At 38.9% G+C, this 18,406-nt stretch overlaps 1 protein-coding gene and 1 long non-coding RNA gene across 3 annotated transcripts in view; one reads left to right on the top strand and one right to left on the bottom strand.

Annotated features, from left to right (window-relative positions):
- Nucleotides 1-18,406, top strand: part of LOC128071612 (uncharacterized) — a 679,004-nt gene that overhangs the window by 392,160 nt on the left and 268,438 nt on the right. The window lies entirely within an intron of this gene.
- The window catches only part of IPO5 (importin 5), a 38,395-nt gene continuing 23,792 nt past the window's right edge, over nucleotides 3,804-18,406 (bottom strand). For both annotated transcript variants that reach the window (XM_052705853.1, XM_052705852.1), the window contains exons 15-26: nucleotides 17,063-17,146; nucleotides 16,158-16,290; nucleotides 15,955-16,076; nucleotides 15,538-15,634; nucleotides 14,583-14,755; nucleotides 14,013-14,124; nucleotides 13,430-13,485; nucleotides 10,994-11,116; nucleotides 10,158-10,377; nucleotides 8,499-8,727; nucleotides 6,871-7,012; nucleotides 3,804-4,549 (exon numbers count right to left, since the gene is read on the bottom strand). In XM_052705853.1, the coding sequence (XP_052561813.1) occupies nucleotides 4,463-4,549; nucleotides 6,871-7,012; nucleotides 8,499-8,727; nucleotides 10,158-10,377; nucleotides 10,994-11,116; nucleotides 13,430-13,485; nucleotides 14,013-14,124; nucleotides 14,583-14,755; nucleotides 15,538-15,634; nucleotides 15,955-16,076; nucleotides 16,158-16,290; nucleotides 17,063-17,146 (1,578 nt within the window). In that variant the 3' untranslated portion in view covers nucleotides 3,804-4,462. The remainder of the gene's footprint in view (nucleotides 4,550-6,870; nucleotides 7,013-8,498; nucleotides 8,728-10,157; nucleotides 10,378-10,993; nucleotides 11,117-13,429; nucleotides 13,486-14,012; nucleotides 14,125-14,582; nucleotides 14,756-15,537; nucleotides 15,635-15,954; nucleotides 16,077-16,157; nucleotides 16,291-17,062; nucleotides 17,147-18,406) is intronic.

Consider the following 18,406-nt stretch of genomic DNA (forward strand, 5'->3'; position numbering starts at 1 on the left):
TTGTCTCCAGATCAGAGGTGAATTACACATGAACTCCAGCCTTACAGCGCTCTGGGATCACGCTGCCAGGTTGCCACTCCTTGCCTGGGTTTCCAATGGAGCAGCCATTAGAAGACATTTGGTTTCTTCTCTGTCACGTGATTTGGAAAGATTGGTGTTGATTTTGAACATATAAATCAAACCCAAACATTGGGCCATGAAGGGACAAGATGCTGCCTTTGAAAAGCAAACACTCTGATAGAGAAAAGCATTCTAAAACTCGTGTGATAAACCAATAGACAAGCAGTACTATCACCAACTTCAGTGTTTTGTATTTAGAGGTATGAAACACACAGCCTTCTTATGTCCCAAATGGTTCCTCAGTCCTTACATCTCTTCTGCGTCAGAAACAAATATGTGGAAACCTCTTCCTGAGATAAGAACAAGCAAAGCAACTGCATGGCTTCTGGGGTAGCCTGCATTTCTCTCTCACGTGAGAGAAGAATGAATTCAGTAGAGGCAGAAGCACACACACGGTTTCTATCTGTTACCAGAGGTTAAATGCGATGAAGCATAAGATAAATCTGACTCAGTGACAGAAGGAAATGCCAATGGCGATAACTTACACCCTCCAGAAATAAGAGTGTTCTCTAAAGCTTACACGTGAATGAGAGTTAATTAGCAGATAATTTACCTGTCAGTGGGAAACACCTCAATAGGTTGAGAAATATCCATGAGAGCTGACTCGGTGAGGCAGCAAGGGGATGGCTGAGACTGCTGGGGAGAGAATATTTTCTACTTATTGAACCCAGGAGTAGGGAAAAAATAGGCTCCAGGAAATCCGTTTCCAAGCAGTTGCATTGCAGTACAACCGTGGATGTTACTCAGCACCATTGTGCTGCAAATTATAAACACCATCTGAAGGATGACTGGGGGTACTAACCACATCTAGTCTACCAGCACCAACTCAGAGGGCAACCAAACATCTCTTTACAATTCAACGTTAGATGATCTAGATACATCTGGTTCCTTCATTGAGTTGATTGAGCTGCAGAAAATTATTTACATGCCAATGTTGTCACAGATACCTTGCATCAGGTGAGATCAATCCCATGACCATTATCTGGTACTTATCCCAGACTCCTGTCATCCCAATAGATGCTGAACTGTGCTGAGAGGCACTCTTCAAAGCAATGCAAACACCTTTGTGACCATCACCTCTACCAGACAGAAGTCAACCAATGCGTTTCTTAGAATTTAAGAGCTGCTCATGATCCACGCAAGCATAACTAAGAGAGAATGTAATAATTAAGAAGTAAAGGCTGATTGCTCCCAAAGTAAAATACATCAAAGCTGGGAAAAAAAATATTACAGGGTGGCAGCTACTTGACTGCATGATTTTTCACACCTCTCTTATTGGATGTGGAAGACTTGATGTACATGCACACCCCGATGGATACAAGGGCAGAAATAAAGCTCCAGATCAAGAGCCCAGGTGGATGCATACCCAGAACATAGATGCATACGCAGAGGCATTAGAAAATTCACCTTCCTTAATTTTTTATTTCATCAAAAATTCCAGCTGTGCAACACATGGTACTCTCACGCCTTACTCCATACATGAGACTGAAAGATTCAGACTTGTAGAAAATAGACAACGTTTGGCATAGCTGCTCTGTGCTGTGGAACACCAGCCCACGTACTCTGCATTACACTGAAGTCTCTGCAGAAAGAAAGTGATGACGGCGTGTCCCAACCGTACACAAACGCTGTGCCGAGAACGTACACCTACCAAGTCATTTTCTTACGTGGATGAGAGCTTCCATGGGAACTCACCTATGTTTTGGAAAGTGAACTGTTTCTAAAAACAAGGAACGCTTCTGCTTGGGTGTCTGGGAGGTTTGGGACACCTCTGCTGTGGCAATGCAGATCACCGCTGCCCTTTGCAGCGCTCTTTGTGCTATATGAGGTACTTCTCCAACCAAATTCAGTGGCGGAGCATTTCAGTGAAGCGCAACCTGGAAGTGGTGGAAATAAAACGACGTCCCTTCCCACATCAGTAACCACTGCTGGATTCCTTCCTAACAGCAGCTTTTTATTTTTTTGATTTTTGCAGATAAAGCTACTGTTAAACACAACACTACACATTGTTTGGGCAACCACAGTTCATTGCTCAAGGAAGATCAACAATGACTGGTAGCACAGGGAAGGCTTGTACTCACACAAATATCAAGTAAGGAACTTGAAAAGCTAAAATTAGCAATGAGAGTTTCTAAAATGGTGAAAAGAATCCAGCTTTTAAAGCTCACATGATTTAAGAAAACGCTACAGATTTGGCTCATCTCTGACAAATTCATTGGGAACCTCTGTGTACTTCAAGAAACTGATCTACACCGTCTTATTCAGTGCTCTTTTCTTTGATAAGTGGATTATTAACAAGGTAGAAACAACTGCACGATGCTGTTCGGTGCTCCTCTGGCACACAGCACAATCTGCATTCCCAATTCCGCTTGATCCAAACTATTTGGGCTGAAAGAAAAAGTTGGTCCACTGGAACAGCAACCTGAATGTTACTCTCAGAAAGTCAATGTTGTTTTGGGGATCATAACAGAAGTTCAAATACTTTTTCCAAATACGGGTATTCCAAAGAATGGGAAGGAAATTTTGAGAGAAAAGATTTTTAAAAAAGCACAACTTAAGTGTTTTAGGCTGCGGGGAAATTTACATAAAGACAACTGAAACTCAACTAACAGGAGAGATCGAGGATTTAAATAACTGGTCAGCAATTGAGGTGACTGCCCTTACTTACAGTTCTCTCACAGTACTGCCACCTCATCCTTGAGAATTCATGCCACAATGTATGAATGCTTCAACTTTGCAAATGCAAGATTAAAAACAATTAACAAAATGGGAACGGAAGATTATTATATTATTACTATTATTTCAGCTGTTTCTGAAGGAACTACAGAGTCAGTCCATATGGTTAAGGCATTTCATGTCACATATTAGGATATAACAGTCCTGGACAGTCTTTGATATACCTTATTCTGTACTATTTTATTCAAACAATTTTCAGAGGCAAAACTAAGCTTACATGTAATGAATTCACTATAAAGTTCCACCTTTTCTTGTTTATAAAGGAAGAAAACTTACACCTTCTATCAAAAGACATGCATGTTTTTAGGGCCTTTTGAGATTGCATTTGACTCAGAAAAACACTCCAGTAAGGAAGTTTAAAAAAAACAAAACAAACAAAAAAAAAAACAAACAAAAAAAACCCACCACCAATATATATTCTATCATTTTGAAAGTAATAAAAGCACAAGCTTCACACTGACCTTTGTTAGGATTCCAATACTCTATATGTTTATTTCAGCTTTAGGTTAGCTAGGAAATGGGGTACTGCTCTTGCTGTGCTAAAAAAGACCTGAAACAGTTCTTGATTCTTTCAGGTCAGGGAACCAGGGAACATTAAAAAAACCAAACAAAAACATACTACCAGTTAGCTCTGGCTGCCAGATCATGTCACACATTTGCAGCTGGAATGACACTACATTTTGTAAGTCATGAAATGCAATTACACCTGAACATAAAACATTTAAGATATGTAAATGTACTGTCTTAAGAGGAATGCAGTTAAGTTTCCATTCTAAACACTTGGGTGAAAAATTCATTAAAAAGTCAAGCAAAAATGCATAAAGTCTGTAATAGGCAACAATATACAAAGTTTCAAATATAAAATCATGACTTGTATAGCTTGTTACTTGCATCTTTCCACAAGAGGGAATTAAAAGAACCACACATCACTGGACTCCTACACAAGCTTCTTGTGTTTCAATGTCATTTATTGAGGAGTGAATGAGATACTGTCAGACATGCCAAAAAGACTTCACATTCAAGGGCTGGAAGCTGAACAGCTTTCCTCATTGAGTCACTGTACAAGTTGTTTTTGGGAATCTGAAAGTGCCATCAATGAGGTCTTCATGCTCGATGTTTTTGTCTTCGGTTGCTCATCTTTTGATCTACTAACTTGCCGGGCAGAAGGACACTTTCTACCCTACAAAGGCTCACACTCCAATTAATACAATTAACACTAGATGTAGAGAAACGTTTATCTGTTATAACATACATCTACTGCTGAATACAAGGTCTTAAAGCTGTTTCTTAATTCATTATGTCTAATGAGAAAATTCAACTTGTTTCCCTTTCGCCACCGTAGGGATGGCTAATACCGTTAGAAAAATACTCTTCAGTGCTATTGTAGGGTTTACAGGAAACTTCTTCAGTGTTGTGGGACAGATACCGATTTAAACACCATTCTGAAAGAATGCTTCTTCCTGTTGCCACTGCCTGTAGGTTGCAGAAGAATGGCCTACACGCACTACAGTTCTGTTTTACTCAAAAAAAGAAACAAAAGAAACCTAAACAATAGGGTAAACGTTTATTTGGAGTTAGTTTTCTCGCAGATGATGCTTAAGGCCCTTCAAGCAGAGTTCAGGAGCTCCTGTATGGCTGCCTGTTGATCTGCATTGAGCTGTGATATGCATTCTGTCCACAGTCCTCCGGATGTCTAGGAAAAACAGAGAAGTTGGGTTTATACAGGATCGCAAGCTTCTAAGGCACGTACTACAATTTTAGATGTTTAAAAAGCTCAGCATTTACTGGGCTTATTTCTGTAACACATATGCTAAAGGACAGTCTGAAACCTTCTGGTATACACAGTTCTGCATTCAGAGAGATGCCCCAAAATACTCAAAGGCAAGCTGTGGTTAAACAGTGCCACAGCAATTTGATTTGAAATTCCTGGGAACTCCTCACAACTAAGTGGGTCAAATAAAAAAGTGACCCTTCATTCTTTAGTTAACAGTGCCCAAACATTTGCTCTCGTTTGCACTAAAGTTAAAAGATCAACATCCAGGCAAAAACAAATTGTGCTGAGATAAAAAAGGTTATCTTCTGGGCACTGGTGTATCACTGATGTCTTGGGAGGAACTGAGCACTGTGATTACAGCACAACTACAGTGAGTGAGTCAGGCTGTAGCTGCTGCAGATGCACTGCATTACTCTTTAGATAGAAGAATGGTAAGCTTCCTTCCACATTCAGCTGTTTACTGGTAAATGTAAACCCACACCCTCCTTTGCCTCACTACATCATATGTGCTACCATTTTCAAGTTACTAGTAGAAAATCCTGAAAATGAAAAGTTTTGGAAAAAGCATTTATTTGGCTACAAAAAGATGGAGGCAACTTGCACCTTGTCTTACGTGACTAGCTTTGACATCGGATTAGCTTTTGTAACAGCAACGTACTTTAAGTACATTTAAAAGACTGTTGTATTCCAAGTTTCTTTATTTTCAGCTTTATAACAAATGCCCTTCTCTCACAATGCTTTTTAAAGCATATAGAAATGGATTCACAGACTTTGGAAACAAAGCCCTCAAGTGTTGCTTTTTTTTTTTGTTTCAAACAAGATTAGACATTTTATACTCCTGATGTATTGTGGAATGTTGCAGAACTACATGTGCTCTGCCAGCATTTATGACATTTAAATTGAGACTACACTGAAATATTCCTGGCATGAGAACATCTAAGCACGAGGGAAAGAAGTTTATGTGAGATTGTAGCCCTGACCATAATGCTACTCATATCAGATGCTGGCAGTGGATCAGCTCACTCAGAAAACTGCAGAAGAAAGTCCTTCTGCCTGCTGCTGCTTCCCGGGTTCCAGGAAAGTGCAAGCACTTACACTTCAAAGATCCTTCTATGGGCTAAAATACTCGCACTGCTCTACTGAAATCAAATTATTATGTGTGGAGAGATGCAAGGTTGGCAGCAGTAAGCTACAATTAGTAACAACAAGCAAAAAAAGCCAACAACAGCAAAATAAAACAAAACCCAAACAAACAAACCCACACCACGAGCTTCAAGATTTTTCCCCCCCACTCTGAAGCTGAATTATTTAACTGATACAAAACCATTCCATCCCATGTATACCTACCAGTCCTGGTCAAAACAGAACTTTGAAAAACAAGACAAAACAATACACAACTAACCTATACAGGCACATACCAGCTAGACTGAACAAATACACTGGCAAACCCGAAGTTCCATACCCAGACTTTAAATACTAACAGCAAAGGATTCATATCTGTAAATGAGAATCCACAGTGGCCACTCTTGGATGAGTTTCATTTTTTGGTTATTTTTGGTTGATTTAATTCCCTTCGTATGCCTTCATTTGGAATTTCAATAAAGGAAGTCATTTTGTACCAGACATACAAGATCTTGTAGGTCGTCACAGTCATTCCAGTAAATCCTTCCCAAAATCCAGTATTCCTACAACTCTTGAGACCAAATACTACCAAAGGATGACAGGTACAATGGGCAATGATTGACCAGCTGCTGCTCCAAATCCCATACACATTCTATAGGCCATATACTTGCCAGGAACATTACTTTCTATCACAGAATGGCCTGGGTTGAAAAGGACCACAACGATCATCTAGTTTCAATCCCCCTGCTGTGTGCAGGGTCGCCAACCACCAGACCAGGCTGCCCAGAGCCACATCCCTCGCTATCGTCCTTCTCTCATTAGATGCTGTAACTGTCAAGTAAACGTGATGCTATCAGGTGGGCTATGCATCTTAAGACTTTTAATTAACAAGCATCTGAGAAGCTTAGACATAAAGACAGACTTTATTCCTTTACCCGAGTGCAAACATTATCAAGTTCTAACAGAAATGGTTCTAGGAATATCCAGCAACGCCCATCATCACTGGTTGCAGCACCACTGTTTAAGGAGACAAGCCTCTCAGGACTACTTTAATGGCTCTGATGCTTCTGAAAGCAAATCCTAAGCATTCCCCTTTACGTACAAAAAAGCAGCTTTACCTGCACTTGGCGAACAACATTAGCCAATCGCTTGGTGCATGGATCTTCATGTTTAATAGCTTCATGAATTTCACCATCCGCAATTATGCTGAATATTCTGGGAAGGTTGGAGTTGTTGGGACCGAGGACAACTGGATTGTTGCTGTTATGATGAAAATACATATTACAAATAAAGCAATGTTGGACTAAAAAAGTTAATGTGAACATTTCACATTTAAGCTGAGTGATTTTGAAATATCTTATTCTTAAGCTGCTTGTTTACATCCAAGTTTAACTCAGCTTAGTAAGTATGCATAGCTTTGTTGCTTGTGACAGAATGTTCCTCCTCCTGCTAATATTTAACCAGCTGATCTTTAATCCACCTACACTTTATCAGAAAGAAGTTCTGTACTTTACGGAACTGCTGAGTTCCGTGCAGATGAAACTGTAAATAAAGTGACAGAAATACCCTGCCTAAAAGGGCTTCTTTCTCTCTCTCAGTGCTCTAAGGGGGAGGAGGTTGTATTACTGGTGTCAATAGAGCACCAGTGACCTCAGCTCTCTGCCAGCACTCTCACTGACACCACCAGTAAACAGTTTTGCTCTCTCTTTCCCAGCCAAATTCTGGAGCAAAGGAGTGCTGGCAGCCAGGGACTGAGGAGGAAAAACATTCTGCTTCCAGCTCTGCCACCTACCACTGCTGTAACACTCTGCACGTGGGACAGACAGAGCTCTGGAGAAGCACGCAGCAAGGCTGAGCACTCTGCGCAGAGCTGAGGATAAGAGAAGTGTGCTGGTATTAGAACTCTTCATTTCTGCATAAGTGTGTGTGTACATACAGGTCAGCATTACTAGGGCATCTCTCTACAAATGTACAATCATCAGTATGGAGCCTTCAAGTTGCCACCACCCGTTTTTAACCATAACCTTAACAGAGCATCACAAGATGCAAGGTATTAACATAGCTTTCCTACTTACTTTCTATGTTTCCACTAAGACAGATGTAATGATCCAAAAGATGAAATTCCTCCACTCAATTACTAAGTGCAACCTCCACTCACACTAGAAATCTACCCCACCACCCCACTGATCCATGGGAAGCAGCATAAACCCAAAGAACAAGCTTTGAGACAACATGCTTTCAGCAGCAACTGAAATTACTACAAAGCTCAGGGACATGCTATCAAGAAAGTGTCTGTATTGTTTCTCTACTACCCACTTTGTTTTGTTGGTATTTAAAAGCAAAAAAGTGCAAAACTTCCAAAAGGTTATGAAGAAAAGGTTGCAAGCGCATGCAGGCTGCACTCTGCAGTAACAAGACCTGAGCAGTTATCAGTGCTGAGACACAAGCAGAGTGTTAAAAGACTTTCTGAAGTTTTCTTTACAAGTTCCCAGCTGACACATTCCCATCATGTACATACTAAACTTCTAGGAATTTTTTCAACTTACAGACATAAGTTAGGATGAGAATAGTGACTGTTTATAGAATAGCAATATCATTCTGGAAAACACTGCTATGACTTTCCAAGTTACCTTCTCCAAAGCCTAAGTAGATCAACCTGACAGCTTCTCAGTTTTAGAAAATGAATGCAAGGAAAGAATCTGCAAACAAGCTCGCTTTCTGCCTAGCATCAATAGCATCACCTCACCTCTCAATTAAGTCACACAAATAATTGAAAGTATGAACAGCTTCTTCTTTATCTTCATGAAGTGGAAGCCATGATAACCAGTGTGGCAGGACTTCTTCAACATTTACACAGTCTGGCTTGAACTTCATTATCTTTCCCACAGCTGAAATGCAGTTCTCTGTTGCATTGACATTCTCTTTGGTTTTGGCATCTGGTGACTGAATGACTCTCACCAGCAATGGAAGAGCCTCTGATAATTAAACAAACAGAAGAATAGAATTTAATGCACAATCCAATTATATTTTACTAACATCACAAATTCTACAAGAGATGACTACTTATACTAAAGAAGTCTATAAATTATATTGTGGTGTTTGTTTGTCCACCCATGCAACAAAATCCAGCCATCCCACTGCTCCACTGCTGCCCAACTACTACAGTTGGGCACTAACTGCTTTCAGGTTCCTCCCTGCTCAATAACCTGTAAAATACACAGATAGAGGAAACAAGAAAACAGTTAATACACAAGTTTGAGTTTGCTTTACAAGGACAGAAGAGGAAAAATAGTTATCTTCTCCATCAGCTTTTATTAACACTGATGATGAAAAACATCACTTCAATTTGGACAGCAGCACATGTCAACAGTGCCTGCCTGCTGCATATCTACTGCACGTCTGCATACACATCCGTATGGACAAACACACCCCTGGCCTACAAAAAGGTGCATTAGCAGAAGCTCATAGAAGTAACTTCACATGGTGAATCCATCTGGCATAGTTTGCATAGCAAAAAGTCAAACTTCAAGTAGAAACGCCAACTCTGTTACATTAATAACAATTTATTTAAAATAGTCATGCGGGCAGCCATATGCATACATACTTTTTATGAGTACTGATGTCACAATTCTAATCCATAGGATCTCCGAGGTTGGAAAAGACCTCTAAGATCAGCTATCTGGCCCAACCATCCAGCTGCCACTAACACTGCCCACTAAGCCATGTCCCTCAGTACCACATCTACATGATTCTTGCACACCTCCACATAGTGACTCCACCTCCTCCCTGGAAAGTCCATTCCAGTGCCTGACTACTCTTACAGAGGAGTTTTTTCTAACATCCAACCTGAACCTCCCTTAAGGCATCTCAAGGCCATTCCCTCTCATCCTATCACTAGTTACCCAAAAGAAGAGGCTGACCTCCATCTCACCTCTTGAGTCTATGCAGACTTCAGAAACACAGGAACAACTGACCTTGTGTTCTGCTAAAAATATAATCCTAAATCTGTAAAATTCTGTACCAGCATAAAAACAAGCTGTGGAATTGTGCAGAAAGCACACTTCAAAGCAACTCCTATTACTGTAGAGTGAATTCTCACACCACAATTTCATCAGTAAGCGTTGCAGTTAACTGATGCACAAGTACACTTGCTACGTACAGAGTTTGATTTCTGAAGAACTTAGCAGCTGGGATTAGGATTAGCCCTGAGATAAAAAGGATACTTTTATGTATCTGATAAACATTACAGGATCACAGAAATATTCAGAAACATTGGCCTGTGTAATGAATGCATGTAACCAAAGGTGGGCACACTTCTCTCGAGGGACGGCGTGGGTATGGCTGTGGCAGGGAGCAGCACACACAGGATCACACACTCAAGAGGTTTTACCTGGTGAACTCATACCTGTGCAAAAGGGACGATAGTTGTCCCCACCAAATTGTGCCATAACTCCAACACCATAGGCAGCTGCTTGCCTGACCTCTGGGCTGTTGTCACATATTGACTGCAGCATCGGCCTCAGGAAGTACTCGGCATACTTGAATGAGGAAGGGCTGCAATGCTCCACGATGTCATCAAAAATACAAAGTCCCCACTGCCTATCTGGCCACGGCCTCTGTGGACACTGCAGCAAAACCAGGTAATATTTAAGCCACCTTAACATAGGTAATTTTGTACAGTTAATGATTGTATCAACAAAGTCGCAGTAACAGTGGTCTAGTATTTCTGTTAACCTCTTACATTAAATTTAATACTACAAATCGTCGGTCTCAATAGTGGTAGTTACAGTATTATCAAACAAAATACAGGAGAATTAAGAAAATAATGATTTTAGGCTAAATCCTTCACCTCCCCTTCATGTTCCTTTACCTATTTCATTACCAATTTATCCCAATAGTCTGCAACACTTTTTTTTTTTTTTGCTCTCTTCCTGCAGAGAGTATCAGGCTGCCCCACACAAATCACACTCCTCAAAATACTTGTGTGGATCAATGATCCTGAGTATGGCAACACTGAAATTAAACTTAGCATAGCAGAGCAATTTTTAAAGAGCATGGCTTAGCCTCCTCTATCAGTTCCAGAACTAAACCAGGACATGACTATTCTGTACAATAACTACTGTTCCATTTTATCTACCGAATTCTCCCAGATGCCTGCATAGAAGGCCTATTAGACATTCAGGGGAAGAAAAAAATAAACCAGAAAGGAAAAACACAATAAAAAGAGAATAGGGTACTTACAATTAAGTTGACAATTAGTGGAAGTAGCCTTTCAAACCATGGCAACACCTTCTCCTTATAACTGCTGAATATTGAGTGCAAAATGTCGGATACTTTAGTCAAAATATAAACGTCACTGTCATCCTGATAGGAAAAATATAACTCACACTGAGACTAATGATCCTTAAAATACAGGAAATCACATGAAACACTATAGTTTCTAAACCAATAGAAGAAAGTTGTTCAGCGATTTTGTTTTGTGAAGTGGACTTAAGGCTATTTTAAGTCCAACACTTTGAACTTCTGGTGCAAAGCTCAAATCCACTGCTGTTAAGCATCCAATCACTAAGGCTCGTAGGTTTGTTTCAGGGGTGGAAAGTTTAGAGACAAATGCTCTCTTGTGTAGATTTACTGCTTCACTGGACTCCCCTTACAGAAAAACAAGGCCCTTTTCCTCCTCTGAAGCTCACACACACTGTAACAAACTTTGATTTAAAAGCAAGGAGATAACTGCCTTTGTGCCAGAATGTGGCAAAAATGAGGAATATTAATCATCTTACTTTAAATTTCATTTTTCCCCTTGCTCAGTGTATCAAACCAACAAAGTCCAATAACCATCACACAGATTCAGCTATCAATTCACACAATATTTCCAAGTGAGGATTTCAAGTTGTTCCCTAGACACGCATGCACTGGAAAAACCATTTGACTTTGTTCTGTTGATCTCAGCATAGTTCCTTTGATCAGCTTTTACTTTCACAGACAGGAAAACAGAATATAGCTTCCCCCCTCCCCTCTCCCCCCCTAGAGGCCAGTAACTAATAACCATTTATCATGCAAGAAAGCCTGCTACAACATAATACTTAAATTTCTACATTGTCAGGTGTGATTTTAGCAGTAACTCTGGAATATATATATATACACACACACACACAAATAAGATAAGAGGTCCATCTGGCTTGATATGGCTTTTTTTTTTTAGATAACCAATAACAGATGTACAAATGTTACTTCCTACCTCTGTACAACGCATACCTCCTCCTATGCTATATCAAATCAAAGCAAAGTTACTGCTCACGCCAGGGTTGCATTTGGATATTTGATTGACATTACTTTTTATTATCTTTCTTGACTTCTGCCCTTGCCTTTAAGTATCCCCTAATATTCCTGCTGCCTTGAGGGCTACGTACACAATTGTGGGACCAAAGGTGTATAATCAGGTGTTGCTCCTTATCATATCTTAATTCTGTTTTCATGGCAAGAGACATTCCCATCCTACTCTTCCTTTCTCAAGACAATGCATATAAGTCTTTCTTTTGGTCTTTAACAAAAAAATCAACAGCAAATATGAAAGTATTTTCAAGAATGCCTTGAAACTCTGTTGCAGGGAGTGGATACAGCCACTCTGAAATTGTTCCATTTGCTATCACTTTCTCTCATTATCACCATACAGTGACAGTTACAAAAAACTTCAGTACTGCAAATGAGAACAGAAAAAATAGTCAGGAGGGGCTTTTGACTCAAAACTTGTGTATTTTTTTTGTTGGTTGGTTTTGATCCCAAGATAATGCCATTATGCAGGTGCTCAAGTTTATCCTTTTGAATGTTAGCCTAATGGTCCCAAAGGAAAGGGGCACAGAAAATGCACTGTTATTTAATAAAGCATTTACATATATGTGCATGGTTTGCTGAGACGAGTTCTGGCCTGAAAACAACTTAAATTCAAGTAGACAAGCTTTAACTACTCATCACAAGGCAAAAATTTCTTATTTCTTAAATTCATTGAGTATCCTCCCTCTTTCATTACAAGCAGCAGTGACTTATTCTTTATTACTCTTCCCGTAACACTGATGATTTAATGAAACTACTTTTATCTCTTCCACACTCACCTCTACTTCAAACTGAAGTCAGCTCAGTATCTTAGCAAAGTCACTTCCATATGCTCTCACATGCAAACACATTGTGCCAGCTGTTCATTCTGTTGTCCTACTTTGATACTCATAATGCTATTTTAGGCCTGTCCTTTTTTGAGACAAGCTCTCGATCTCACATGTCTGCAGTACAGGTATCAGAGGTATGCTCAAAGTTTAAAATGGGCCACGTGGGTCACAAGGTACAAAGAAAAAGCCAGTCAGCAAGGCGTGCCTTGGACTATCACAAAAGCATTTGACAGCAGACCATTAAAAAATGTTATCTAAGAACTGTGTGAGAAGATGTAGCAAGTTAAAAGCTGGATCTCAAAGTTCTTCTTTTACTGTACTGGGGCAAGGAAACCTCTGGCATTTTCCAATTCATGGAAGTATCGTGACTCATTTCTTGAATGAATATGGCAACAGTGCATTCTTCCAGGAAGAAATAATTCTGAGAAGATGCACGATGCTTTAACTTAGTCATCTCTGTGTCACGTACTTCCATCTCAGTGCTTTATGAAAGAAAAAGCTCCCCAAGCCAACTTACTTCATCTTGTAATGACTCCTCAACTTGTTCATCATAGTCTTCATCTTGTCTTTTCACTAAATTAAAAAAAACAAACACATTTTAAACCACTGTATTTCTAGGCAGCAATATAACAGAGCCTGAAACAAACTTAGAATACAAGAAACACTATCTGAAGATGCAAGAAGAATTTGTCTTGAAGCTTCAAAGACCTTTCACAGAAAAACAAATACGACAGCTCAGACCAAGAATACGTAAAACAGCACAGAACCTGTCCATAACCACAGAGTCCATTTAAATAAGGCACCATTGTTTTAAAACTGCAAAGATTTCAGAGATGAAAAAACACATAAGTGACACTATAGACATGAGATCCATCAAGTAACCTGTACGTAAAATTTTGATTAAACTATTGTATTTCAGCAAATTATGCCATCCCCACCCTCCCAGAGCTTGCAAATATTCATCAGGTTACGTTCTTTCAAAGTCTAATTGGTTAAATACGGAAATTAAGGAAATCCCAACTAGGAATTTTGTGTTTAGAAATGATTAAGTTCTGCTTTGAAGAACTATCACATGTGAACAGGAATTTTTGCTGACCTACCCTGTCTTAATTCTTGGTTTTTAAAGTGCTCTTCTAGTTTTCCTTTTAATATTCCTCCAAGTTCCTCAAAGTGTTCGTTGTTAAGGCATCCGTCGCCCATTACCTCGATGCACTGTGAAAGAAAATGGTCTGTCTTTCAGATTTAAGGTACCTGAGCATCTCAATGAAATCTAAAATGTGCACAGAGTATTAATTCATGTTTTAAGTGATTACTTGCAGAAATAACTAACAGAATTTTCATGCTGTGATCAATTCTCACATTAATCAAGTAAGGCTTGATAATTTCACTGTACATTTCACCCACATGGTTGGAGTGGTTTGTGGTTAAAATAACCAAGCCTGGTGTTTATTTTAACTTAATATTTATTCCACTTCCCACCCATCCCAGAGATTCAAAATACCTATGTACAATTAGAAAAATCAGAGCAGAGATGTATTAGCTTTGGTATTTGTATGAGCTTTGGTATTTATTTAAGCAGCTGAAAGAAATGCAAACACATGGTTGTTTTTTGCTTTGTTTTTACCTTAAAAAGCTATGAACAAAAGAATTTTAAGAAAAAGAAAGTTTACCTTTGCAAAAGAATGCATTATTTCTGAAAGAACATCTGAATCTGGTTCTGTCCCAATGGCTTTGATGAGTGCATCACACATGAAGTGCCACATCTGTGTGAGGTACTCAGGCCCACGGACTCTGGCACATTCGAGAAGGAGGGGCATCGACTCTGCTGCTGCCACTCGAACACGTTTTGTTATTAAGGAAATAAAACGACTCAGGACAACAAAAGAGTGCTTAGAATATAAGTAACTATAATGACATTTGTTTGCTACCCAAAACTGACTCTTTGTTATGCTTTGATTTCTTTGATTCATAGTAAGATCATATTTAAAGGGAAATCATAAACAGGAAGGAAATTGACTTTTTATATGAGTAGATAGTGATAGGACAAGGAGGAACAGTTTTGACCTAAAGGAAAGGAGATTTAGATTAGATGTCAAGAAGTTCTTCACAGAGAGAGCAGTGAGGTGCTGGCACAGGCTGCCAGAGAGGCTGTGAGTGCCCTATTCCTGGAGGTGTTCAAGGCCAGGTTAGATGAGGTCTAGTGCCTGACTGAGTGGCTGGGAACCCTGCCTGCAGCAGGGGGTTGGAACTTGGAGATCTTTGAGGTCCCTTCCAACAAGCTGTTCTGTGATTAAGAAAATTCAACTGTTTGCTATTCGGAAGTTGTTTCAAGCCTATTTCAAGCAAGAAATATATTCAAGCTGCCTTAGTTTGTTGATGCAAACAAAACTTTCTGTTCAGCTTGCTTTCTACATTACAGATGAGCTTATTTAAAAGAAACTAAAGCGAAAGCTAGGATTTAGTGGCTAAAGATGTATTAAAAAAAACATTCTCAGAAAAAGACTTCTACAAAGCAGTAGAACACAACATTAGTACTTTCTATCCACTTAGGGAAACATTGTAAGCATCACTGATTTTTCCCAAACTAAGCTTCCATTTCCACAGTAGGATTTACCAATAGGATATCATCATGGAAGTAGAACTTCAACAATGGAACCATCAGCTTTACAACTTGTTCAGTGTACTCCACAAACCCTTCCTTCAGCTCTTTTGCATAGCAAACCTGAAACACAAAACGGTGGAGGTGCCATGTTAATGTGCAGTATTTAATGAAAAAAAATCAGCATCATTGCAATAAAAAATTGAACTTCAACATCTCAAATACTGTGAAGTTTTGCAAACAAAGGAAAGTTCTGTTCACCTTAAAAATTTACGTTTTTTTTTTTAAAAACTTATCTTTAAACAGTGGTAAAATAGATTTTCTTTTGAGTTTAGGATTCAAACAAAGCTACTTAATTATAAAGAATAGCTTTGTTACAGATTTTGGCCTCAGACTTCACTGTCCAGCAAAACACACATCACCAACATTGCCTTACTACTCACCAGCATTTGGCATGCAGTTGCTTTCTCTTCAAGACCTGCAGTTTTAATTCCAAAGCTTTGCTGATCTCCTAGGTTTACAAACTCCCAACCGTCATCATCACTCATATTCTCCATATCTTGTGCTGTTTTTAAAAATATATATAACTTAAAATACAACCATTTACTTCAGTGTTTTTCAAGCAAAGCATCAGCTTAAAACTTACTGTCTAAAAGAGCTACTTCAGGTTTAATGGATGCAGTCTTCATTAGAGGGCCCATGACAACAGGAAGGTACTGCTGAAATTCCTTTCCAAGAATTTTACACATTCTGGCCCATGCTGAGATCATATAAGAAATCTGTAAGAGAGGACAGTCACAGTTTTCACATCTCACATTTTATTCTAATGCATATTTGTAATGATATCATAAAGAATACTTTGCAATAGATTTTTTTCTTTCAAATAAAGTCAGCAGTGCATAAGATACATTTAAAAGAGAAGACTGAAAAAAATCAAATCTGATACGCATGTTATGCAAAAATTAAGCTTGAGAAGACCTCTCCCCCAAACCTTTATATGAAACAGTGCACTGACATCTCTTATCAAAGGCGTGGTAGTGTAAGATATACGCTTAAGGCAATCATGACACTCCTCAGAAGTCAATTTCTTTCTGAAATAATTTCCTGAATTTAAGTGATACTATTGATCGAGTCTCATTTCTAAAAAGAGCAAGCAGAGCAAAAGACAAATGTAGTGTTTTATGGGGAATTTCTCAGTTGCACAAGTCAAAATAGTTCTTTCCTCATTAGAACAGCTGCCCAGTAGAACTCATGGAACTATTTATAAGAAGATGACAGCAAAGGAATAGTCACATAATACCAAATGAAGTAGCAGCTATTGGACAAGGGATGATTGTCCATACAGCAAATATAGATTCTGGATGTCTGATCTCCTCACCACGCTTCTGTGAGAGATTTAAAGGACATCTCAGGGCAGTCAATCCCTCACAAAAGATGTGATAAACTGTTAGCCTAACTGTGCAACTATTTTTTTTTCTTCTTCAAGGAATGTCACATCCACAAAGAACATTTTAAATCTTAACAAACAAGGTAGAAACAATTTTAACATACTTGTGGATCATCATCTTCTAGATCACTGAAGTCTGTCTGTGTCTTCAACAACAGCTGCATTACATCTGATGCATCCTGCATAAACTAAATGTAGGAAAAAGTGCATTTTAAGGCAAATCAAGAGTCTCAGCAAACTACTCCTTTAACATTAAAGAAAGTATTTATGGCCAACATATTATCAAGACAGAAGTTAAAGCTTCAAGAAGTCTGAAATGAAGACACAAGTGAAAATGCAAATTCTTTTTTGGAAGCATCACTAAATGATCCTGGTCTTCAGCCTCTGCACCCCTATCCGCATACTTGAAAGCATAAAAAGGGCTGTTTAAAAACAAACAAACAATCACAAAACCTACTTAAGTAACTTTTATTCCCATGGAACAGGAATAAACCAATAACATGAGCTGCTAGTGAGACAGCAATGTTTTAAGTCGCATCAGATGCTTCAGTGAAGTTACTCACACCCTCTTTTCACTTCCTGCATTTCCTTGCACTCCTCCAAGAAGAACCTATTGAAGGTTAGTCTTAATCCATACACCACTTTATTCTGCTTTTAAGCTACGATTTTGTCTTCCTCACTCAATAAAATGAAAATCTGTGTCCATAATTCAAGCTTGCTATCTGAACATCACTTTGATTCTTAGACAGCCCTTCATGCTTGCTTACTGGCACTTTTACAATATGCATTTTAACTCATAACCAACAAAAAAATCCCTGCCAAATGCACTGAAGTGACTGCTTTCAGTTCTATTGTAAGCACACTCAAACGTTTCCAAGCATTTGGTCATAAACTACAACCAAACAAGATCACCTATGCTTAGCTTCTTTTTAACTATTTAAATCTTAGCCACCATTATGACACTGCTTAAATGAGATGTTCCAGTATCTCTCAAAAATAAGAAACAAACAACAAAAAACCCACATACTATCATCATGAGGATAAGTTGATGTATTTTACTAATATTCTATTCTAAATTAGTGAATCTAAACAGAAAGACAGCGAATACAGATATCAGAGAAGAAAACAGAAATGCAAGCATTGAAACCAGCAACAAGATAACTGTATGTTTAAAAAGTGATGTCAATTCATTGTAAACCATCACAAGAAACAAGCCTGCTTGAAAATACATTCAGATAGATAAGATTATAGTATGATTCACAGAATGGCTTGGAAGGGACCTTAAAGTTCCAACTCCCTGCCACGAGCAGAGCTGCTACCCACTAAATCAGGCTGTCCAAGGCCCCATCCAACCTGGCCTTGAACACCTTCACAGCCTCTCTGGGCAACTTGTTCCAGTACTCCACTGCCCTCAGAATAAAAACAACTCCCCCTAAATTCTAACCTAA

Source organism: Tympanuchus pallidicinctus, unplaced genomic scaffold (assembly GCF_026119805.1).
Source record: "Tympanuchus pallidicinctus isolate F22 unplaced genomic scaffold, pur_lepc_1.0 scaffold6, whole genome shotgun sequence".
Classification (NCBI taxonomy): domain Eukaryota; kingdom Metazoa; phylum Chordata; class Aves; order Galliformes; family Phasianidae; genus Tympanuchus; species Tympanuchus pallidicinctus.